The sequence below is a fragment of the Calonectris borealis genome, chromosome 11 (genome assembly GCF_964195595.1).
Source record: "Calonectris borealis chromosome 11, bCalBor7.hap1.2, whole genome shotgun sequence".
Classification (NCBI taxonomy): domain Eukaryota; kingdom Metazoa; phylum Chordata; class Aves; order Procellariiformes; family Procellariidae; genus Calonectris; species Calonectris borealis.
This window is the reverse complement of record NC_134322.1, coordinates 7531817-7549443: the sequence shown is the minus strand read 5'-3', so window position 1 is coordinate 7549443 and position 17627 is coordinate 7531817. Positions and strand designations below refer to the sequence as shown.

General features: G+C 45.5%; 1 protein-coding gene across 1 annotated transcript in view; it reads left to right on the top strand.

The window, feature by feature from the left end:
- The window catches only part of SLCO3A1 (solute carrier organic anion transporter family member 3A1), a 151951-nt gene that overhangs the window by 9044 nt on the left and 125280 nt on the right, over window positions 1-17627 (top strand). The window contains exon 2 of the mRNA XM_075159878.1: window positions 15657-16122. Coding sequence (XP_075015979.1) covers window positions 15657-16122 — 466 coding nt within the window. The remainder of the gene's footprint in view (window positions 1-15656; window positions 16123-17627) is intronic.

Below are 17627 nucleotides of genomic sequence, written 5' to 3'. Positions count from 1 at the left end.
GTAGCAGGACAAGTCTGCTGCACTTCTGAATAATACCAGACCTGCATGTACACATATGCATGTCTATACTGAGAAATGTCAAGGGAGAAGAGGGGCAGCATTTGAAGCTTCCAAAAGAGAAGCTAAAAATACTGACTAAAAGAAAATTATTTTGAAAAATATGAAGAAGTGCCCCCAGTGGTGTCCTGCTGCTTGTTGTGCTGTGCTAATGACTTTCATCTGTTGGAAACATGCTTACTTCTCATCCTGACACAGTTTGAGTGTTGCATGATGTATTGAGATGCCAAATTAGGGGTTGATCATTTCTTTCCCTGTAACTGGGAAACAACAGAAAAATAACAATATGTAACTAGGTCTTGATTTTTTAAAGAGGAAAAACTTGCAGTTTTTCAGTCTTATGGCTTGCTTCTTGCCGTTCCTTTGAGCTGCAGGAAGAGCTGTAATTGTCATGGTTTAGTAAAGCTATTTTTGCCAAGTTGTTCTTAAAGCTTTAACTTTTCTCCTTTAAAGAGTATCCACCTTGCTTGGTGAGGTATTGTGGTGGGTTAACCTCGGACTGCAGCCAGACGCCCACCCAGCTGCTCTCTCACTCCCCTCCTCAACAGGGCAGGGGCAGAAAATGAGGCGGAAAGCTCGTGGGTTGAGAGAAAGACTAGCGATTACTGTCAGGGACAGACTTGACCTGGGGAAAATTAATTTTTATTGCCAATTAAAATAGATTTGGATGTTCAAATCAAAGGCAAAAAATAAAACACCTTCCCCCATCCTACCCCTTCTTCCCAGGCTCACTGGGAGCATGTCTCCATCAGATGCTCCCTGCACTCTGCTGGCAGAGCATCTGCCCTCACCCATGAGCTAAAGTAAACCATTATTCATGTTTAAGCACTGGCATGCTCTTTGGAGAAATGTTGGCTGGCACTGGGTAAATGGTTTTCCCTGTGCTTGGATCCTGTCTGCACTTGGAGGTCAGTCACTGGTTTTTGTGGTATGCCACTGGGCAGCAAGCAGGTTCAGCCCAAGGAGAAACACGTGTCTGCAACTAAAACATGGTGATATTCTTTCTGTCCTGCAGGAGTTGTCTGTAAAATTTGATTATTGGGGGGATTAACCTTCCCCATAGCCTATGCCAAGTGCTGTGGTTTCTGTGATGGGCAGAGAAAGTGTTGGGCGTATAGGACCTTTATGAGAAATAGTGGGCAGCATTTTTAGGGCTTACCAGCAAAAGAAAACTGTGGTTTTTGTTTTTGTCTTGTTCAACGTACAGGGCTGAGAGCAGTTAATTACAATGGGCCTTTCAGCCCCTGCATGAGATGCACACTTTGTTTCCTGCTGCCTATGACTAGTTATAATGCAGGTCCTTATGTCTGAAGTCAGCGCAGCTGCTGGCTGAGGGACAGGAGCTTCAGCTGAAAGGATGCCTTGTCTAGGGGTGCTTGTTTGTGAAGGGCGGTGATGTTAGTTTTGTGATATCAGCCGGTTTGGGTGATCCTGTAGTCAGTCTCATCCGAGGTGCTCGGTGCAATGAATGCCCACTGAACTCGATTGTGTTCCTGCAGGAACCTGCTGCATCTCGTGTTCTCCAGCTTCAGTCCAAAGGGGGGTGCTTTGTATTTCTGTCATCAAAAGGGTGGTATCAAAAACCACACGGCTAGCTTGAGCTGTTGGGTCACAGTGCTGTGGTGCTAGTCTAGGTTGGGTTTTGTTTTCTGTTTCTTCTCTTGCTATAATCTGTGATATTTAATAAAAAAAATTGTACATCAAGGGAGCTGGCTTGGGGTTACTGAACAGCTTTCCCATAGTCTTTGGGATTCAAACCTCCCAACTTTAAAGAACTTGAGAACAAAGGCTGAAAAGGGAAGATTTCAAGTATTCCATGGAGCTAGATAAACCGGTCGCTTCCAAGAGTTTATTTGCTCAATTGAGGCCACTTCTGCATTGACAAATCTCTCTGTGAATGAATGGATTCCAAAAACAGCTTGGGAGTTATTGGATGGCTATTGAAGTTAAGCCACACTAGCAGACCATATGCTAGAGGCACAGCTTTGTGGGTTTGCTGTGTCGTTTGGCGCAACTGTACAAGCTTTCTCAAATGCTGGCCCTATACAGAAGTCCAGTGTTTTCTGTGGATTAGGATGCGTCAAGGCTGCTGTATTGCTCTTCATCTCAGTGCTAGCTCTTGCCCAAGAAGGCAGAAGTTTCAAATTTCTTCTTGGCTTGTGGAAGCATTTGGAGCTTATGGTGTAGCCTCTCGTAGCTGAGATTCAGCTTAATTCAATGCTGGACAAGCTTTTTGCCAGAATTTTCATCTTGCCTTCTTATTTAAATAGATCCCTAATGAATTACTGTAGTTGTGTATAATGACTCCTGGGAAATATTGGATGCAGCCTCTAGAATCAGTTCTGTGCTGTTTTCAGATTGCAAACTCTTGAAGTATATTTCTGAACAGTGCCCAGGGTCCTTTGTTGGTATCTGAGTTTTCGAGATGCTCCCACATTAATAAGCTGCATCTTTGCTATTCTGTGGGCAGGTATCCAGTGAGCAATTGGTTAGCAGGGTAACAACTCGGAGGTAAACTGGATGCAAACTTCTCCCTGCTTTCACTTCACTGCTGGGATCAGAGGGTTGCTGGCAGGAGAAACTGGCTTGTTTTAATCCAGGACACAAGATTTTTATTTCTTCAGGGTCAGGGCTTGAAAACCAGTTGAGGCCTCTGCATAGTTGGGATTTTGAGTCAAGGGAGGGAGAGTGGGGGAGTCTAGGGTGGAGGTAGGAAGACAGAATTTAACTTCTCCATTTTTACATACGGAGAAAGTCCTTCAAGTGGAGCTGCAGCAAATAGTCATTTTATGGCTTTATTGAATTGGATTTCTTTCTTGTGGAAGCCACTGTGAGTCTGGGAATCAGTATAAGGTTGTATGGTGTCTGGAGGTTTTTTCCCAGGCTCCCCTGTAATGTCCCAGCTCAATACTTCTGTGTACCCATCTTCAAAATGACTTGCTCTGAGATGGCATTACTCTTTGGGGGGGTGATTGGCCAAAATGAACAAAAATGCCCTGCAAATGGCCTGTGGCAAAGTGGGGTCTTCTGGTTTAGCTAACAGTGCCTTTTGGCATGAATGGAATGTGTCTGGTTACTCCAATGTCAAATTTGACCAAAACATTACGGATTTCTGTTAGGCATCGCACTGAGGCTTCAAGGTATGGGGTCTTTAAGAGATGCACAGAACTTTGCTATGCTGGAAATGGAAGTTGAAACTAAAATGACCTTTGCTTTCTCCTTTATTTGCCCCCTATGGTGCCTAGTGTATAGATTCGGACACTTTCAATTTGATTCTCAGCATCCTGATTACGCTCAGAACTCTTGGTATCTAGACAGCGTCACAAAAAATTCAGTTCATGGAGGGTTTCCAGGAGTCTGTGTCACTGTGTATTTCCCTGCCCTCTCCCTCTCCCCCGCTGCTCATGCAAGCGAGAGATTAAATGATGGGGGAACAGCAACTTGTTTCCTCTGAGCCAATACTGGCTAGGCAGATTCTGTTGATGGTGGCATCTTGGCAGGGACAGAGAAACATTACCCACGTGTGGCAGGAATGTTCTCAAGCCAGGCTCGCTCTTTGCAGCTGGCTGTCCAGAGCTGTCATGTCCAAACTGATTCCCTTCATCAGTCAAAACGAATGTTCATGCCTAGAGAAATCTGTTTTCATTCGCATTTGGACAATGCGACACGTGGCAGACTTGAGAGAGGACAGCTTTGCCCATGGGATAATGCTTGCTGGCTGAGGAACAACTACTATTTGTATTTTCTGGTGAAGATGCAGACCGTGGATGTTTGGGCTCATTTCGTGGCTTTGTCATGGACTTCCCCAGGCCTTCTTTGGGCTTTTTCTCTCCATCAGCAAATGTGCTAGCTATGGTATTGTTTGGCTTCATGGGCACCTTGTGGGCTGGGATGATGGGCACTCAGCTGCTACAATGATGGTAACTGGAATGAAAGAGGCTTGGACCCTGAACCAGGTCTCTATCAGCTATCATAATAAGTTGAATTAAATGAATTAATGGGCTGGTAATTTTGTGTTATTCTACCTGTGGTTGATCTGTGAGGCTTCTCCCTTCTCCCCTGGGCTATGATGCAGCCTTGTTGCCAGCTGAATGGTATCCCTGCTTCCGTCACACCCACCTGAAACCACAGGGTTGAAGCATCTAGCCCTTTGCCTTTTGAGCCTTCACAGGAAAAGACTTCTCAGGGCTGCTTTATTTACTCTTTGGTAGTGGGTTTTAAAAGAGCCTGAGGGTATTATTTTTCAAAGATGCTTTCTGAGCCCTACTCTTATTGACAAAAGTGACTTACTCTGTGTCTCTTTGAGAATGGGACTCTTGTTCCAAAGCCACTTAAGTGCTTTTGAAAAATCTCCTTCCCTGTTATTGACTGCAGTGGACTGCTTCAGTGGTGTCTAGCTTCATTTAAAGCAGGCCAAATTTAGAGTCTAAATGTTATGTGCTTGGCTAATAAACTGTATTGTAATTAGTACCTTGGGGAGGCAGGAACCAGGAAGAAGCTGAGTATAAAAAGAATGAACTTCGTGTAGAAGCTGTCTGCAAAGGATGAGTGAAGAACTGTAGAAGGAGATGGAAACATGGGATTTGAAACAGCTGTGGAGGATATGTGCAATGGGAAGAAAATGGGCATGGAGGTGCAAGGAAAACTTTAGTAGGCCTGGGTTAAAGAAGACGAAAGATCTAGCATAGCAGGTAGTGAGGCTGGATGAAGAATGATCCTTCAACCAGTCAAACCCTCTCAGTTAATGTAACCTGCAGACAGGCTAATGCAGGTGCTAGTTTTCCAGCTTCCCCCATGCAAGCTGGACTGGGCTCATCCGTGTTCTCCATCACAGGTCCACTAGTGTCATCTCCAAGTTTGAGAAACCCATGCTCAGGGGCTGCATGGGCCACTTTGCTGAGATATCAGGGGCTTTGTCTTGCTTGGTTTCACGCATACAGCATTCATTTCCCTTTGCTTGCTGTGTATCTCCCAGTGAAGCTTAGCGTGACTTCGAGCAATGCACCTGGAGGTGACAGATTTCTGCTGGTGGTAGGAATACTGCAGCCATGTGTGCAGCTCTTGTCCTGGCTGGCCTGTCATGCACCTACGAAATCGGGGTTAAGAGAAACCAGAGGTTGGGAAAGTACGAGGAGAAAAGAGGTAGCGCTCATGTTGGCTGCACTAACCAATTGGTTAGTGAATGTCTCTGGCTCGGTGTTGAACATTGAATGCAAAACCATTCCCATTCTGCAGTGCCTGAATTGTGAATTCCTCCCAGAATTTGGTGTGCCCCTGCTGTAGAAGCAGCGGTCCTCCATGGGAACCTCTCTCTTATTGTGCTTTTGCTTACGTCAGGCTCCGGTAGGTAAATGGAAGACATGGTGACTTCCGTTCTCCTTGCATGTGCTCATTGAATTTTTGCAGGGTCTGGTGATTCAACAGTGAGGGGACCCTGTCAGCTGCTGTTCCGTGCCTGTCTCTGACACGGGTTATTGTTAATCCTGCAGACACAGGGATGAAATTCAGCCATCTGTGTGTACAGCCTCAGCAGATGCATTTGTTCATTGGTTTTTTGATAGCTCACTTCATAGTGAATCCCAAGGAACAGAGCTCCCATCATCTGGTGAGACATCTCGTTGCCTGTATCTCCATTTTACAGGGAACACGTTGAGACAAGTGAGGTTATGACAAGTCTGCAAGTTCTAGCTAGATCTCCCATTTAATTTTTCTTTAAGAGTTTTTTTATTCCCTATATGTTATTTTGTGTGTTATTTTAAAAGACCCTTGTAAATCGCCTTCTGTTCAGGAGGAAAGGGGCTTGCTGCCTTTGAGAAGTAGCAAAATGGGGAGATGATATGATGGTACGGGATATAAAGTTGCGGGGCTTGTGTTGCGCTCGGGACTGCCAAACTTAAACATCAAATGTCACAAGTCGGCCCTTTATGACTTCCACCCCGCATTCTTCACACAGGAAATGTTCAGATAATAACCAGGTTCTCAGATGGGAATAGATTTAAGATCACCTTCAAGCCCTGACTTGTCTGTTTACACCACGAACCCCCTGCTCTCACCTCCCAACCTGCCCCGTTCTTCAACGGGAAGTTCGGCAGCAGCTGGTACGCAGCTCCCCTTCGTACCCTTGGCTTTGCACAGAGACAACGTGGAAGGAGAAATGAGTCGTTTGTGAACAGCTTTGTAGGAGGGTGTTACTTTAGCGAATAAGCAGGATGACACGGACAGCTCTTGTGTGGGCTGCAGGGTGTGAGATTGGGATAAGCAAGCAGCTCATGGCTTTGGGACAAGCTCCGGGGTGTTGCTAGTTAGGTGCTAGAGAGACCCTAATTCCACCTGCAGGTCCTCACAGTAATTTGGTGGGTTTTTTATGAGTTATGAAGTGCTGTGGATTGACAATACAATTTGGCCATTTTGTTGGTTCCCTTTTAAATGGCTTCCTTCCTCCCAAGGCTTACTAAATTAAAGCATTTCATGTTCTGGTTGATGAGAAACGCCTCTAACGTCTCCCTAAGCTGAGTTCCCATTTGCTGTAGCCAGGCATCCTTCCTGCGGGGTAGGGAGTGGAGCACGAGAGATATCAGCAGAGCCAGAGCAGATGAGGAGAAAAGTAGTAGGACTTGTCAGAAAACCTCCTCTCTCAGTATATAGCCTTTATATAATCACCGTTGTCCTCCAACCGTGAAAACTGAATTCAGCTTTCATGAAAGCTTTTATTAATGCTGTTTCAGAGTGTCCTGCCTGTGTCAGTTCTGCCCTGGTTCATGCCTGGCAGCTGGGAATGCTGCTGCAACCGGCTCTGCGGGCCTCTCTTCTTGATCTGCACTGTGGCATAACTGGGATGCAACCCCTAGCCCTGAATTCAGCTCTTGACCATAAATTAAGATAACATGAAGTCCTTTGCATGACAGGTTTTCTTGTCAGGCTTGCATTATGGTTTCTGCTGTGGTAAGTAGCCCTGTTTATAGTAAAAGCCTTCTCTGCAGGCATAAAAGTGTTGTGTTAGGAAGTATTTTATTAGATAAATAAGCAAACTTGCATTGATTTGGGGAGGTGGAGAAGTGAGGGTGTTGCCGTGCGACAGCTTAAGATCCTGCCTTTCCTATGCTTTGATAGTACATAGGAAGGGGCTTTTTTCCTGTTACGAGTCTTCCAGAGACATGAGTTTCATCTCCTCTTCTCCACTGGAAGTGAGCCCAGGGTGATGGTGCCCTGTTTGCAGAGTCCCGGACCCATGTATGAATCTTGTTGCCAGTACTGTATATGGCCAGGAGTGCCTCTGATGCTGTAGGAGCCTACATTTGAGTTATATACAGTTTAAATTCCTCTTTATCTGGCTTTGTACACCTACTTGCCGGCCACAGGAAGAAAAGGAGATCCATCTCTGAACGTGTCAAAGATGCTCCAGCTGCTTTCCCTTGGCTGTTTACTTTGACAGAGCTGAGTGGCTGCCCCTACTCACGAGCCCCTGCTGCTGCGCACTTATTCCACATGGAATTCTTCATCCTCCGGGTTTGAAATGTGCCGGCAGTGCTGTTCTGTGCTACCGTTTTTAAAGCACGCAAAAATGCAGTTACATTGTTGAGGCTCGTGCTTCGTTGCATGCTTATGATGCATTATTTTGCTGCCAGTGAAAATGACATAACATTTAAAAATAAATAAGGATTCAAATATCCACTAGCTTCGTTGTATGTGTGCTATGAAAGAGCAGTGTAGGCTACAAATGGATTCTGGCACTGGATATATTTATGTAGATACCTTGTCAGAGTCTAAAATATCACCTGCCTTCACACAGTGAGGTGAATCTTGAACAGCAGACTTAGAGGCAGAAAGCTTTATGTGGACACTCAGTCTGTGGTTGTGATAATATCACCATAGGATGGGACTTCAAAAGGTTAAAAAAAAATGCAGATCTTGGCTGTGGTGCACATCTGTTTCAGAGCCACAGAAGCAGCCTTTCAAGTTTTGCTGGGAAGTTCAGTGTGGCCTGATGCTCTGTACCTGGGTCTATTTTGAGCAGTCGGTGACTCACGCTAACTTTCCATGATGGATGTGAGGGGGTAGGTTGCAAATAACAACCCTGATGATCTTTTTGTTCACACCTCTCTGAATGGGGCAGTGCTCGCTCTCTTCCTCAGGGGAGGCAGGGAAAGGGGGTCAGTCCCTTGTGTCCCATGCGGGATCCTTAGGAAGCAAATGGGGAAGATAACAGCCCAGTTGCATTGCTGTTTGCTGCAATGATTGCCTGGATTAGAGGTTAGGTTTTTATGCTGCATATTTGATCGGTATGGATTCCGGTTTCACTAGAGTAGTGGAAAATAAATGCTCATTTAACTTTGAGAGGCATGTGGCTTTTTTCTGCTTTAAGCTATTTTGAAACAAACTGTGGCTTTGCACTGGTGTATCAACTCCTGACCAAACAGGATATCTTCTGTGGGTGCTGACTGCTCTTTGCTCTGTTTGCAGCATGCAACAGCATACAGCGTTGCTGTGTGTTTGTGGCATAGCTGCGAAACCCAGCAAAGGGTTACCCAGGTACGCTTGCTTTGTGCTGTGCGTTTGGCTGAGGGCAAGCGGCACAGGATGCAGCGACTACTGAAATGTGGGGAGGAGATGCACAATGGGGTACAAGAGATGGCAGAAGAGTTTTCTGCGTGGTGCCAGAGAGGAGGGCTTGCCAAAAACACTTGTCTTGCCTCGACCAGGAGTGTAGTGTGCTGTTTCTCTCGCTGCACAGTGCAATATTCTTCCTACTCAGGCCCCTGAAAATCCTGACCTTGAACGTGTGCTTAATTTGGACTGTGTCAGTAATCTCAGAGCTGGTCACTAGAATATAAAATTAATTTTTCACACCAGTGAGGCATAGATCCGAGCTGCAAACTCCTCATGGCACCAGTACAGTAACTTGCAGATTTTTCCATTGCTGGCCTAGAAACAGCATAGGCACATGCAGCAACAGCCAAGCTAATAACACCCTACTTCTCAGCAGTTCAGCTGCGGCGTCTATTATCCCTGTCATGTGAATGCAAATTTCTATGCAGAGATGATTTCCAGACCTTGAGCCGAGCCAGCTTGGGTGTGTTCGTATCGCCACCCTTTTTTGCTTTCCTTATGTTCATGCGCCCAAAGCCAGCACGGGTGTTGGCATCTGCGGTGAGAACATCTTTTAAGTTTCCACTGACTTTATTGGAGCAGGAATGGTGTTGAAACAAACGATCAGCAGCCTGAGATGGGAGGTCCTGATGCCCTCGTTATTTCAGCAGGGTGGGGAGCAGCAAGGAATGCTGATGCCTGGGGCTGGGCAAAGGGTATTAAGCTTGTTGCCCTCTTCCCGGCCATCCGATAGGGAAGGAGTGGGCAAAATGCCAAGCGAATTGTCTGCGTTTTAAAAAATTGGGCTCAACCACAAGTGATCATCTCAACGCTGGGATTGCGAAGCAGAAAAACATTAGAGCAGAGGATCGGCATCATTCCCTGGGACTTCAAGCCTGAGCCTGGTGGCTGTGCTGTCAGCTGGGAGGGTGGGTGGCAAGGGGGGGTGAGCCCATGGGTACCAGCTCTACGGGGAGAAGAGCTTGCCCCCAACTGTGGGATGCCCTTTGCCGCGTCCCACGTGGCTGCTGGAAGAGAGGGCGAGGTGACATCTGAAGAAGGTGCGCGGAAGCAGCGGCTGTGTTTCGGGGATGGTCACTTTGGCTCTTTGAGGAATCTTGTGTTTTCCGGCTCTGTAATGGAGACTGCGGGAGACGGTTCATGTTTGTTTTCCTTTGGGAACATAGTTGCCAGGCAATTATTTTACACCCTGTAGCACTGCAGACATGTCTGCTCAAGTCCGATCTCTTACCACATAACTGAGAAAATGTATTTTACATTAAAAAGAAGCCTTTTAAAAAGACCCTTCAGGCATAAAGTCAATGTGTTTTCTATATATAACCCTGTATTATTAATACAATGAACTTATCTGTAGACTCTGTGGGTGAATATGACTTGATCATTGGAGATATGAACAATATGATATTCATTTTCAATGCACTGTGTCTCTGACTCAATAATGGTGCCCCCAGCCTTCAGTTCATTTCTTAGTGATGAAGTGGGGCAATAGTGTGAAGCAGGTTTGTGGATTGCATTTTTGCTGAGCATTTATATAAAATAAACAGCCTATAGAGAGAACAAATTTACCTTGGTTCAGAAATGCCAAGATCTACAGATTTGGGGCAGACAAGAATGATGAATGTGAGCATATATTATTGAAATAAGTCCAGAATGGCATGGCAAAAGCTTCCCTGGATTTAGTTACAGGCGTTGCAACGTAAGTTGCTTTGGCTGGAAAATTTTAAGGTGGTGATTGATTTCTTTTCTTTTTTTTTGATGTGGGTCATTTATCACTGTGTGCATTCTGTGAGATCATTTTCCTTTTTCAATCATTGAAGAGTGTTTTAGAGTGGACTTAGGAGGCCCCTTTAGACCAGGTCCTTTTGAGGTTATCATTGAAATCACCTGAGACAAACGCATGTATGCAGACTTCTATGGCTCTGTAAGAAGAGGAGATAGCACAAGCATGGTATAAGTTTTAATTACTTCTTGTTATTGTATGTTAGGTGGTGTGTTCACAGAAAGGCAGAAGGCTGGGTTACATGATCCTTCTAGATCCTGAGCCTGCTTTCTGCGTGAGCAAGGTGCGCAGGTGCCCAGCCTGATTTAGTTTACGGTGGTCCAGTTGAGTGATCTGGTGTAGACTTAGTCTGGAGGAGCATGAACTTGTGGAGTAACAACAGCCGCACGGTCCTGTTGATCTCTCTAATGCCATAGCTAAATCTTAGTGGAGCTGCTCTTAAAAACTGGGTGGGAGGTGTCTGGAGTGGATGAAATGGGAATGCTGCTGGGGACAGAGGATGCAGTTAGAGACAGAAGGGCAGTTCCTATCAAAAGGGGTGGCGGAGGCCTTGAGACACGGAAAAAGGCAATGAGGCTGGCATGACTGAGGTACAGTGCTGCAGCTAAAGTACTTTGCTGGTCAGAGCCTCAATGACCTGCTAAGGGCTGGTCTGCAGGACGGACACGAGGACCTAAGAGTAGCAGGCAAGGTACAGCTGTCTTTAGCACAGGCACATACCCATATGAAGCTGTACCTTCAGTGCTGTTCCCATCATCATGGGCTCTGGCATTTGCCACGATTACAATGCTGTCTCTACCTCTGTTCTCTCATGCCCTCCCTGGACTTGTCTGGTCCAGTGGGTGGTTTCACACCGCTAACTTTTTGGGGTCAAAATGCATGTGTCTCATGTATCTTGTCTGCATGAATTTTACTGGATGTTGTAATAGCTTCCTGGTAACTGTTTTCGTCTTGGGTTAGAAGCTTTTTTAACTGAATATCCTCTTAATCTAATCTTTCCAGCCCCGGCAAAACAGCTGTGTAAATTGACAGAAGCCAGGAAATAGCAGCTTCACAGCTAATAACGTGGGCTCCTGGTGTTTCCTGCTGTGTTTTAGCAGGAGGTTGTCCATCTGAAGCCACTGTGCTGCCACATCACTCCATTCCTCGCGTCCCTGCTATTAAACCAACATCCACGTGGACTGCACTCTTGAATGCTCAACCTGGTCTCAGCACACAGGGACTCTTTATAATTCTTGCAGCCTTTTCACATGACGTCAGTATTTTATAGGGACCTGTCGTGTCTTTTGCAATGTTTTATGTAACTCTCGATAAATAGAGTTAGTGTCTAGGAGCGGTGATGGCTTATCTGCTGGGAAGCAGGCTTGTGAAAGGAAATATGGGCAGTACAGTGCTCTTATCTAACAGTTACAAGGGCACCGGGAGTATCCCACATGCAAACTGCAAGTATTTAGTCAGTATTTACACCTTATATGCTGGAAGCCCCATAAAGGTGGGATATAGAGGAGGGTGGGAGAATGACTCTAGCTATGGGCAGAGGTTTGTTTTGAATAAATGCATGTAACATCTCTGCTGTGCTAATGCCAATTTTGTAGTCCGCCTGTGTATTTAAGGTCACAGCCAATGTCAAAGCAAGAATTTGGGCTGTGCTGTCTGGGCTGCAGCCACCCTGGATGTAATGCAGTTGGGTTCCTGGTGTTTCTGGCTAAAAATCTGCATGTTGACAGTTTATTTCCCAGCCCTATTTTTATTTTGGGATTTTCCCCTGCCTCCACCCTGTGACTGTCAGTGTAGTGGAGGCTACTCTGCTGATGCTGGTCTCAGCGCTTTGTACTTGGATGCTGTTTTTCTGTGGATGCTCAAGACTGATGTGATGGTTTTGTTCTTTCACCGTGCCCCCCCTGCGTTCCATACCCCACTTAACAAAGGCAGAGCTGGTAGCACTGTGTGGCAGTGCTACAGCTGGAAGGAGCAACCTGGGAAACACAGTGTGGTCCAGCCAGAGGAATAAGGAGAATTCCTGCCAGCTTTTATCAGGAGGGTTGGAGTTTGCTTTGTGTCATCCTCCTCCTCCTTTTGTTTCAGTCTCTTCACCAAAGCAAAAAACTGCTAGAGGATGGTAAGACTCTATTTCCCTGTTGTGAGTGGTTTAGCTTTTGTAAAATGGAAAAGAACAACTGAAGTCCCACTGAAATAAGAGCAGAATGAGAATTGGGACTTCTGGTTTTAGTTCCCAGGTTTGTCACCAATTTACTGTCCCTGTCACTGTGAATTGCACTTAGAAATGATGCAGTTTTTTATCTGAAATCCGGCTGTCCAAAATCTGACCCTTGCAAGATGTGGCACCCAAGTGTTTCTAAATACCATCCTGCTTTCTAGCCACTTGTGTATATGTATGGTAAAAGCCTAAAATTTGGCAGCCAGGTTGAAAAGTGGGAGAGACTTCCAAAGCTAGTTAATACCAGTTGGCCTTGGGAAATCACTTCTGTTGGCTTTCAATCTTCCAGCCTAAATTATTCTATCACAAATTAATTTTGTTGACTGTACTTGTCTCATTAATATTTGGCTCTCTCTGCCTTAGTTTACACAGCTGTAATGAGTAATTCTGAGTTTCCTATCTAGGTACAGCTCAGAAGTGAGCGTCATAGATGTGATTTTGCTCGCTGAAGAGTTATGTACTCAACTTGGAGAGATTCCCTATTCTGCCAAAATTGGCGTTCATGGGACCTCAACTATAGCCGAGTTCCTCTAGGGAGATGGTAGCATGAAGGAGGGCCCGCATAGCAGGGGCTTTGCATCACTTAGAGTTAGTTGGTGTTTGCTGTGTGGTGGTGGAAGTCTGGAGTCCTACCAGTCTGACTGCACCAGCCCCGTTAGATCACACCTTGCAATAAAACCAGTCCTGTGTTGTGGATGATAAATGTAGCTCTGTCTCATGAGAGCCTGGTGGGGCTGCCTGGGGCAATGGGATGTTGTCCATATCCTTCCTCCTTGGTATGCCTTGCTTTGAAAATACCAACGTAGTGTTTTCTAGCAGTGTCTGTCCCTACCTGCTCAGCTCTGTCGCCCTGGCTCCCGTGGAGGGTTGGGAACAGCGATGTTGCTGTTAGATGTGTGCTCAAGCACTGCTCGCCGAGCAGCGTGGCCGAGGTCGCTGGAGTGGGGACAGGCTGTGCTGTGCCCTTGCGCAAGAGGACATGGTTTCCCCTGGTGAATCACAGAGCCGTTTCATCCCAAAAGGTACCTGCACCCGGTGCTTCAGATGAAGTGGCAATCTCCTCTCCCTCTGACATGCACATCTTCACTTGGCTTTGGCGTGGGGAAGAATTATTGCTATTGCATTGCCTTCAGTCATAGGGTTTGATTTTAGGTTGGGTTTTTTTTTTTGCCTTGCTCAGTTCTTGGCTCTTCAGTGGGGGAGGATTACAGTGGTAGTATAAAATGATAACTGCCTGTACAGGATGAAGGCTGAATTTTCAGAAATCATTAAAACAGTCCAGTTTTGGAGATCTGACCTGGACACTTATCAGGGTCAGGTTTGGGAGCTTTTGCTTATGCAAAGCAGCAGAAGTGGGTTGTTTCTATTTTTCCATTTTGTTGCTGATGGGGCTGTCTTTGTCCAACTGTGCTCTGGTGTACCCTAACAGAGGCTAACTGCCCCCGGAGAAGAGCTGCTGTCAGAATACTTTAAAGTCGGTCAGACTGGCTCCTGCTTTCTGAGGCTTATCAGCAAAGATTTTCAGTGCCTCCAGTGGGAGACTATTTTTATTCTATCCAGGGGCTACCTTCTGCTCTGAGGTCTTTATCACGTTTTTTTTGAATAGAGAAACCTGCCTGTTTTAGGACAACTTAAATATCTTCATCTTTTGCAATCTGAAAAACAAACCGGTCTTTTATCCAAGGTAAAAGTTTTTGGCATTTCTGTGACATGTTCAAGATTTCTTTTGTTTTTTTTTCCTGTATAAGGGGGACACTGCCATAGACATGAGAATGCGCTGAATTGTCTCTGTCTCCCTTGAGCACGGATGACAGCAAGTGAGGGACCTAATGTTTCATCTTCATGCTCTGATCATGTCTGCTATGACTGATGCAGGAAATCCACATTGTGTTTCATTGCACCCCGTAATCCAGACTGGAAGAGCTCTCAAAAGACCGTCTGGTTCATTTTCCTGCCCTATGGCAAGATCAGTCATACCTGTGTCGTTCCTGACAGATGCTGGTCTATGCTCTTTTAAAGACCTCTGCGGCATCTCCAGGCAGCATATTTCAGTGCTTCACAATCCTTACCAGTAAAAGTCTGGTTTCTCCCCACCTTGTATTTAACCTGAATCATTTCTGCTGCAGTTTAAACCTGTCACTTCTTGTCCTGCCCATTTTGAATACAAAGAACAGGTCATTCCTTTTCGCAGCAATGTTAAATATTTGAAGACTGTTCATGTGCTTCTCTCTTCTTAGTGTTAAATAACCACTATTTGTTAAATATTCTCTTCTTTGTGGTGGATTTAAATCTTCTATGTAAACCTTAATTGGCCTGTCTTCTCAAAAACATTCTGTAAGTGACGATCCCAGTCATTAACTAATCCACAAACAGTTTAAAGCCTTTGATCAGCATTTTATTTATATACTTTAATAGAAGCCTTCTATGCTGGCCAAATTGCCTATTTGTGCATCGCTGTCTCTGACTGACTTGATGGCCTTGTGCTGGTGTGCGAGCCAAGTATCCGCAAGGTTTTCTGCCGCTCGCTAATTGCGATTCATTCCAAGAGAAAAGATTGGGTGCCCGGCATGATGTGAGGCTTGGTGTGGTTTGTGCCTTGCTTCTGTGGGACAGTGTTTGCAACATGAAGGCTGTGCATTCAAATAGAAAGGGAGCCCAAAGAGAGGCTAACCAATCATGGAGTCATGGGTCTCTGCAGGCACCCAAAATATACATTGATGTACACAGGAATTTGGAAGTGAACATGTGCTCAGACAGGTGGTAGGCTGTGAAATGTCACTTGGTATTAGGACCTTCTGATGTGGCTGTATTTGAATAGTCAGGTCATGCTTGGAGGTCAACTACTTCTATACTGTGATTTGGATGTCCTTGACGTGTATGTTTTTGGCTCCAAGGGAAAGTCAAGGAAACTTATGCTTTAGCAGGACATATGGGGAGGACAGAAGGCAGGTCGTATTCCCTTTCAGTAATTTTCTCTGGATTTCTCTGTTGTAGGTGAGTGTTTTAACCACCTTGGAGCGGCGATTCAACCTTCAGAGTGCTGACGTGGGCGTCATTGCCAGCAGCTTCGAGATTGGCAACCTGGCCCTCATCCTCTTCGTGAGCTACTTTGGAGCCCGAGGACACCGGCCACGCTTGATAGGATGTGGAGGGATAGTCATGGCCTTGGGTGCCCTCCTTTCTGCGTTGCCTGAATTTCTGACTCACCAGTACGAATACGAATCAGGAGAAATACGCTGGGGGGCTGAAGGGAGGGATGTGTGTGCTGCCAACGGGTCCACCAGTGATGAGGGACCAGACCCGGACCTTATCTGCAGGAATAGGACTGCTACCAACATGATGTACTTGCTGCTCATTGGAGCACAGGTCCTCCTGGGCATTGGTGCTACCCCTGTCCAGCCCCTGGGAGTTTCCTACATTGATGACCACGTGAGGCGGAAAGATTCCTCCCTGTACATAGGTAAGGCTCTCTGAAATCCTCACTGAACGCTTTCCTTGCAGGCTGGCATCTCACTCTTGTTTTCCGTTTGATGCCAGTGGAAGGGATGCCTTGAGGCCTCTTCTCCATGTGCTGCTATGCTTGTGAAGGTAACTTGGCACAGGCCTCTACACCAAGCAGTCGTAAGCAGCAGGGAAATACAGTGATATTTGCTTGTATTGTAGCAATGGTAAGGGTTGACAGCCATGGTGATTATTACTGGATGATTAGGAAGATGCTCGCTCCTTCTATTGTGTTTGCCCAGATTGCTCTAAATTCTGATATTGGTGGCTTATGGTTGAGTTTTAGATGAAGAATTTCCAAGTGGCATATGTGGTGATGATTTTTTTTTTTCCCCCCAAGATACCTTAGTTCCCTTCCTGTTCCGAAGCATTTGTCTGTGTCTGAGTGATCATTGCAGTATAAGGAGACTGAGAGGAGACGCATGTCTTGTCACTACCACATCACATTTTAGCAAGGAAGTGCCTGTAGATGCTGTGACCCAGCATGCCGTGGCAGGATCCCAGATAATGTGATCCCTGTAACGGAATGGGATGCGGAAGCTGGTGAGGTCTATTTTGAGATACGGTGAGCCTGAAGTAGAACTCATGATTCTGGTGATCATGTTGCAGAATTCTTCCAGATGGGTAAGAGATGAAATTTGGCTTCAGTTACCCAATGAAACATCTCTGTTATTGGGGTAAAGTGCTCATGGGTTTCAGCAGTAGTACACTCTCCAGCAGGTTTAAAGAGGATGTGGTGGGTAAAGTTGTTCTCTGAAAAAATTTACCAGCTTGGCTCATTCTTCTTTCTGCAGGACTTGTCACTAGATAAATGGCTCCAATGCAATAAATCAGTAAAGTGTGTGCCGCCATTAATGTGATCCTTCTGCACTTCTTAGAATAGTTTCTAGTAACCAAAACTCTGTGCGCTTGTCCCATCATCCCTGTCTTAATGTGACTTTCAACTGAATGGATTATCCCATTACTGTTATGTTGGTTTTTTTTTTTGTGAAGACATTTTTGTCAAGTTCCCCAGCATAAGTAAACGCAGCTGGTGTATGACCATAGGCAGCAAAAATGAACAGTCCCGCTGGCTTTCTGAATGGTGTTCAGTGTCTTGGGATAGCGCAGAGGCCTGTTGGAAGGACTAACTATATAGCATGCTATGGCATTCCTGGTTGTATTGCTACTTTACTTAAAGAGGTTCTTCTGCGTATTCAAAGTGTGTCCATGTTTTCCTGTAACAGGCCATAAAATCACAGTATTTCAGCATTTAGCTTTGTCCTTGGATCGTTATTCACCTTCACTTGGTTCTGTAAGTGCTTGTGAGGGATCCACTGGGTAAAGCAGGTGATACATGAAATACAAGATACTGTACAACCTGAAGGTGAATAATGAGACTAAATTCACTGGAGCAATTTTGCCAACACCATAAATGATGAGCTGGAATTAAGAGTGATTCTAAGATTATCTATTATAAATAAC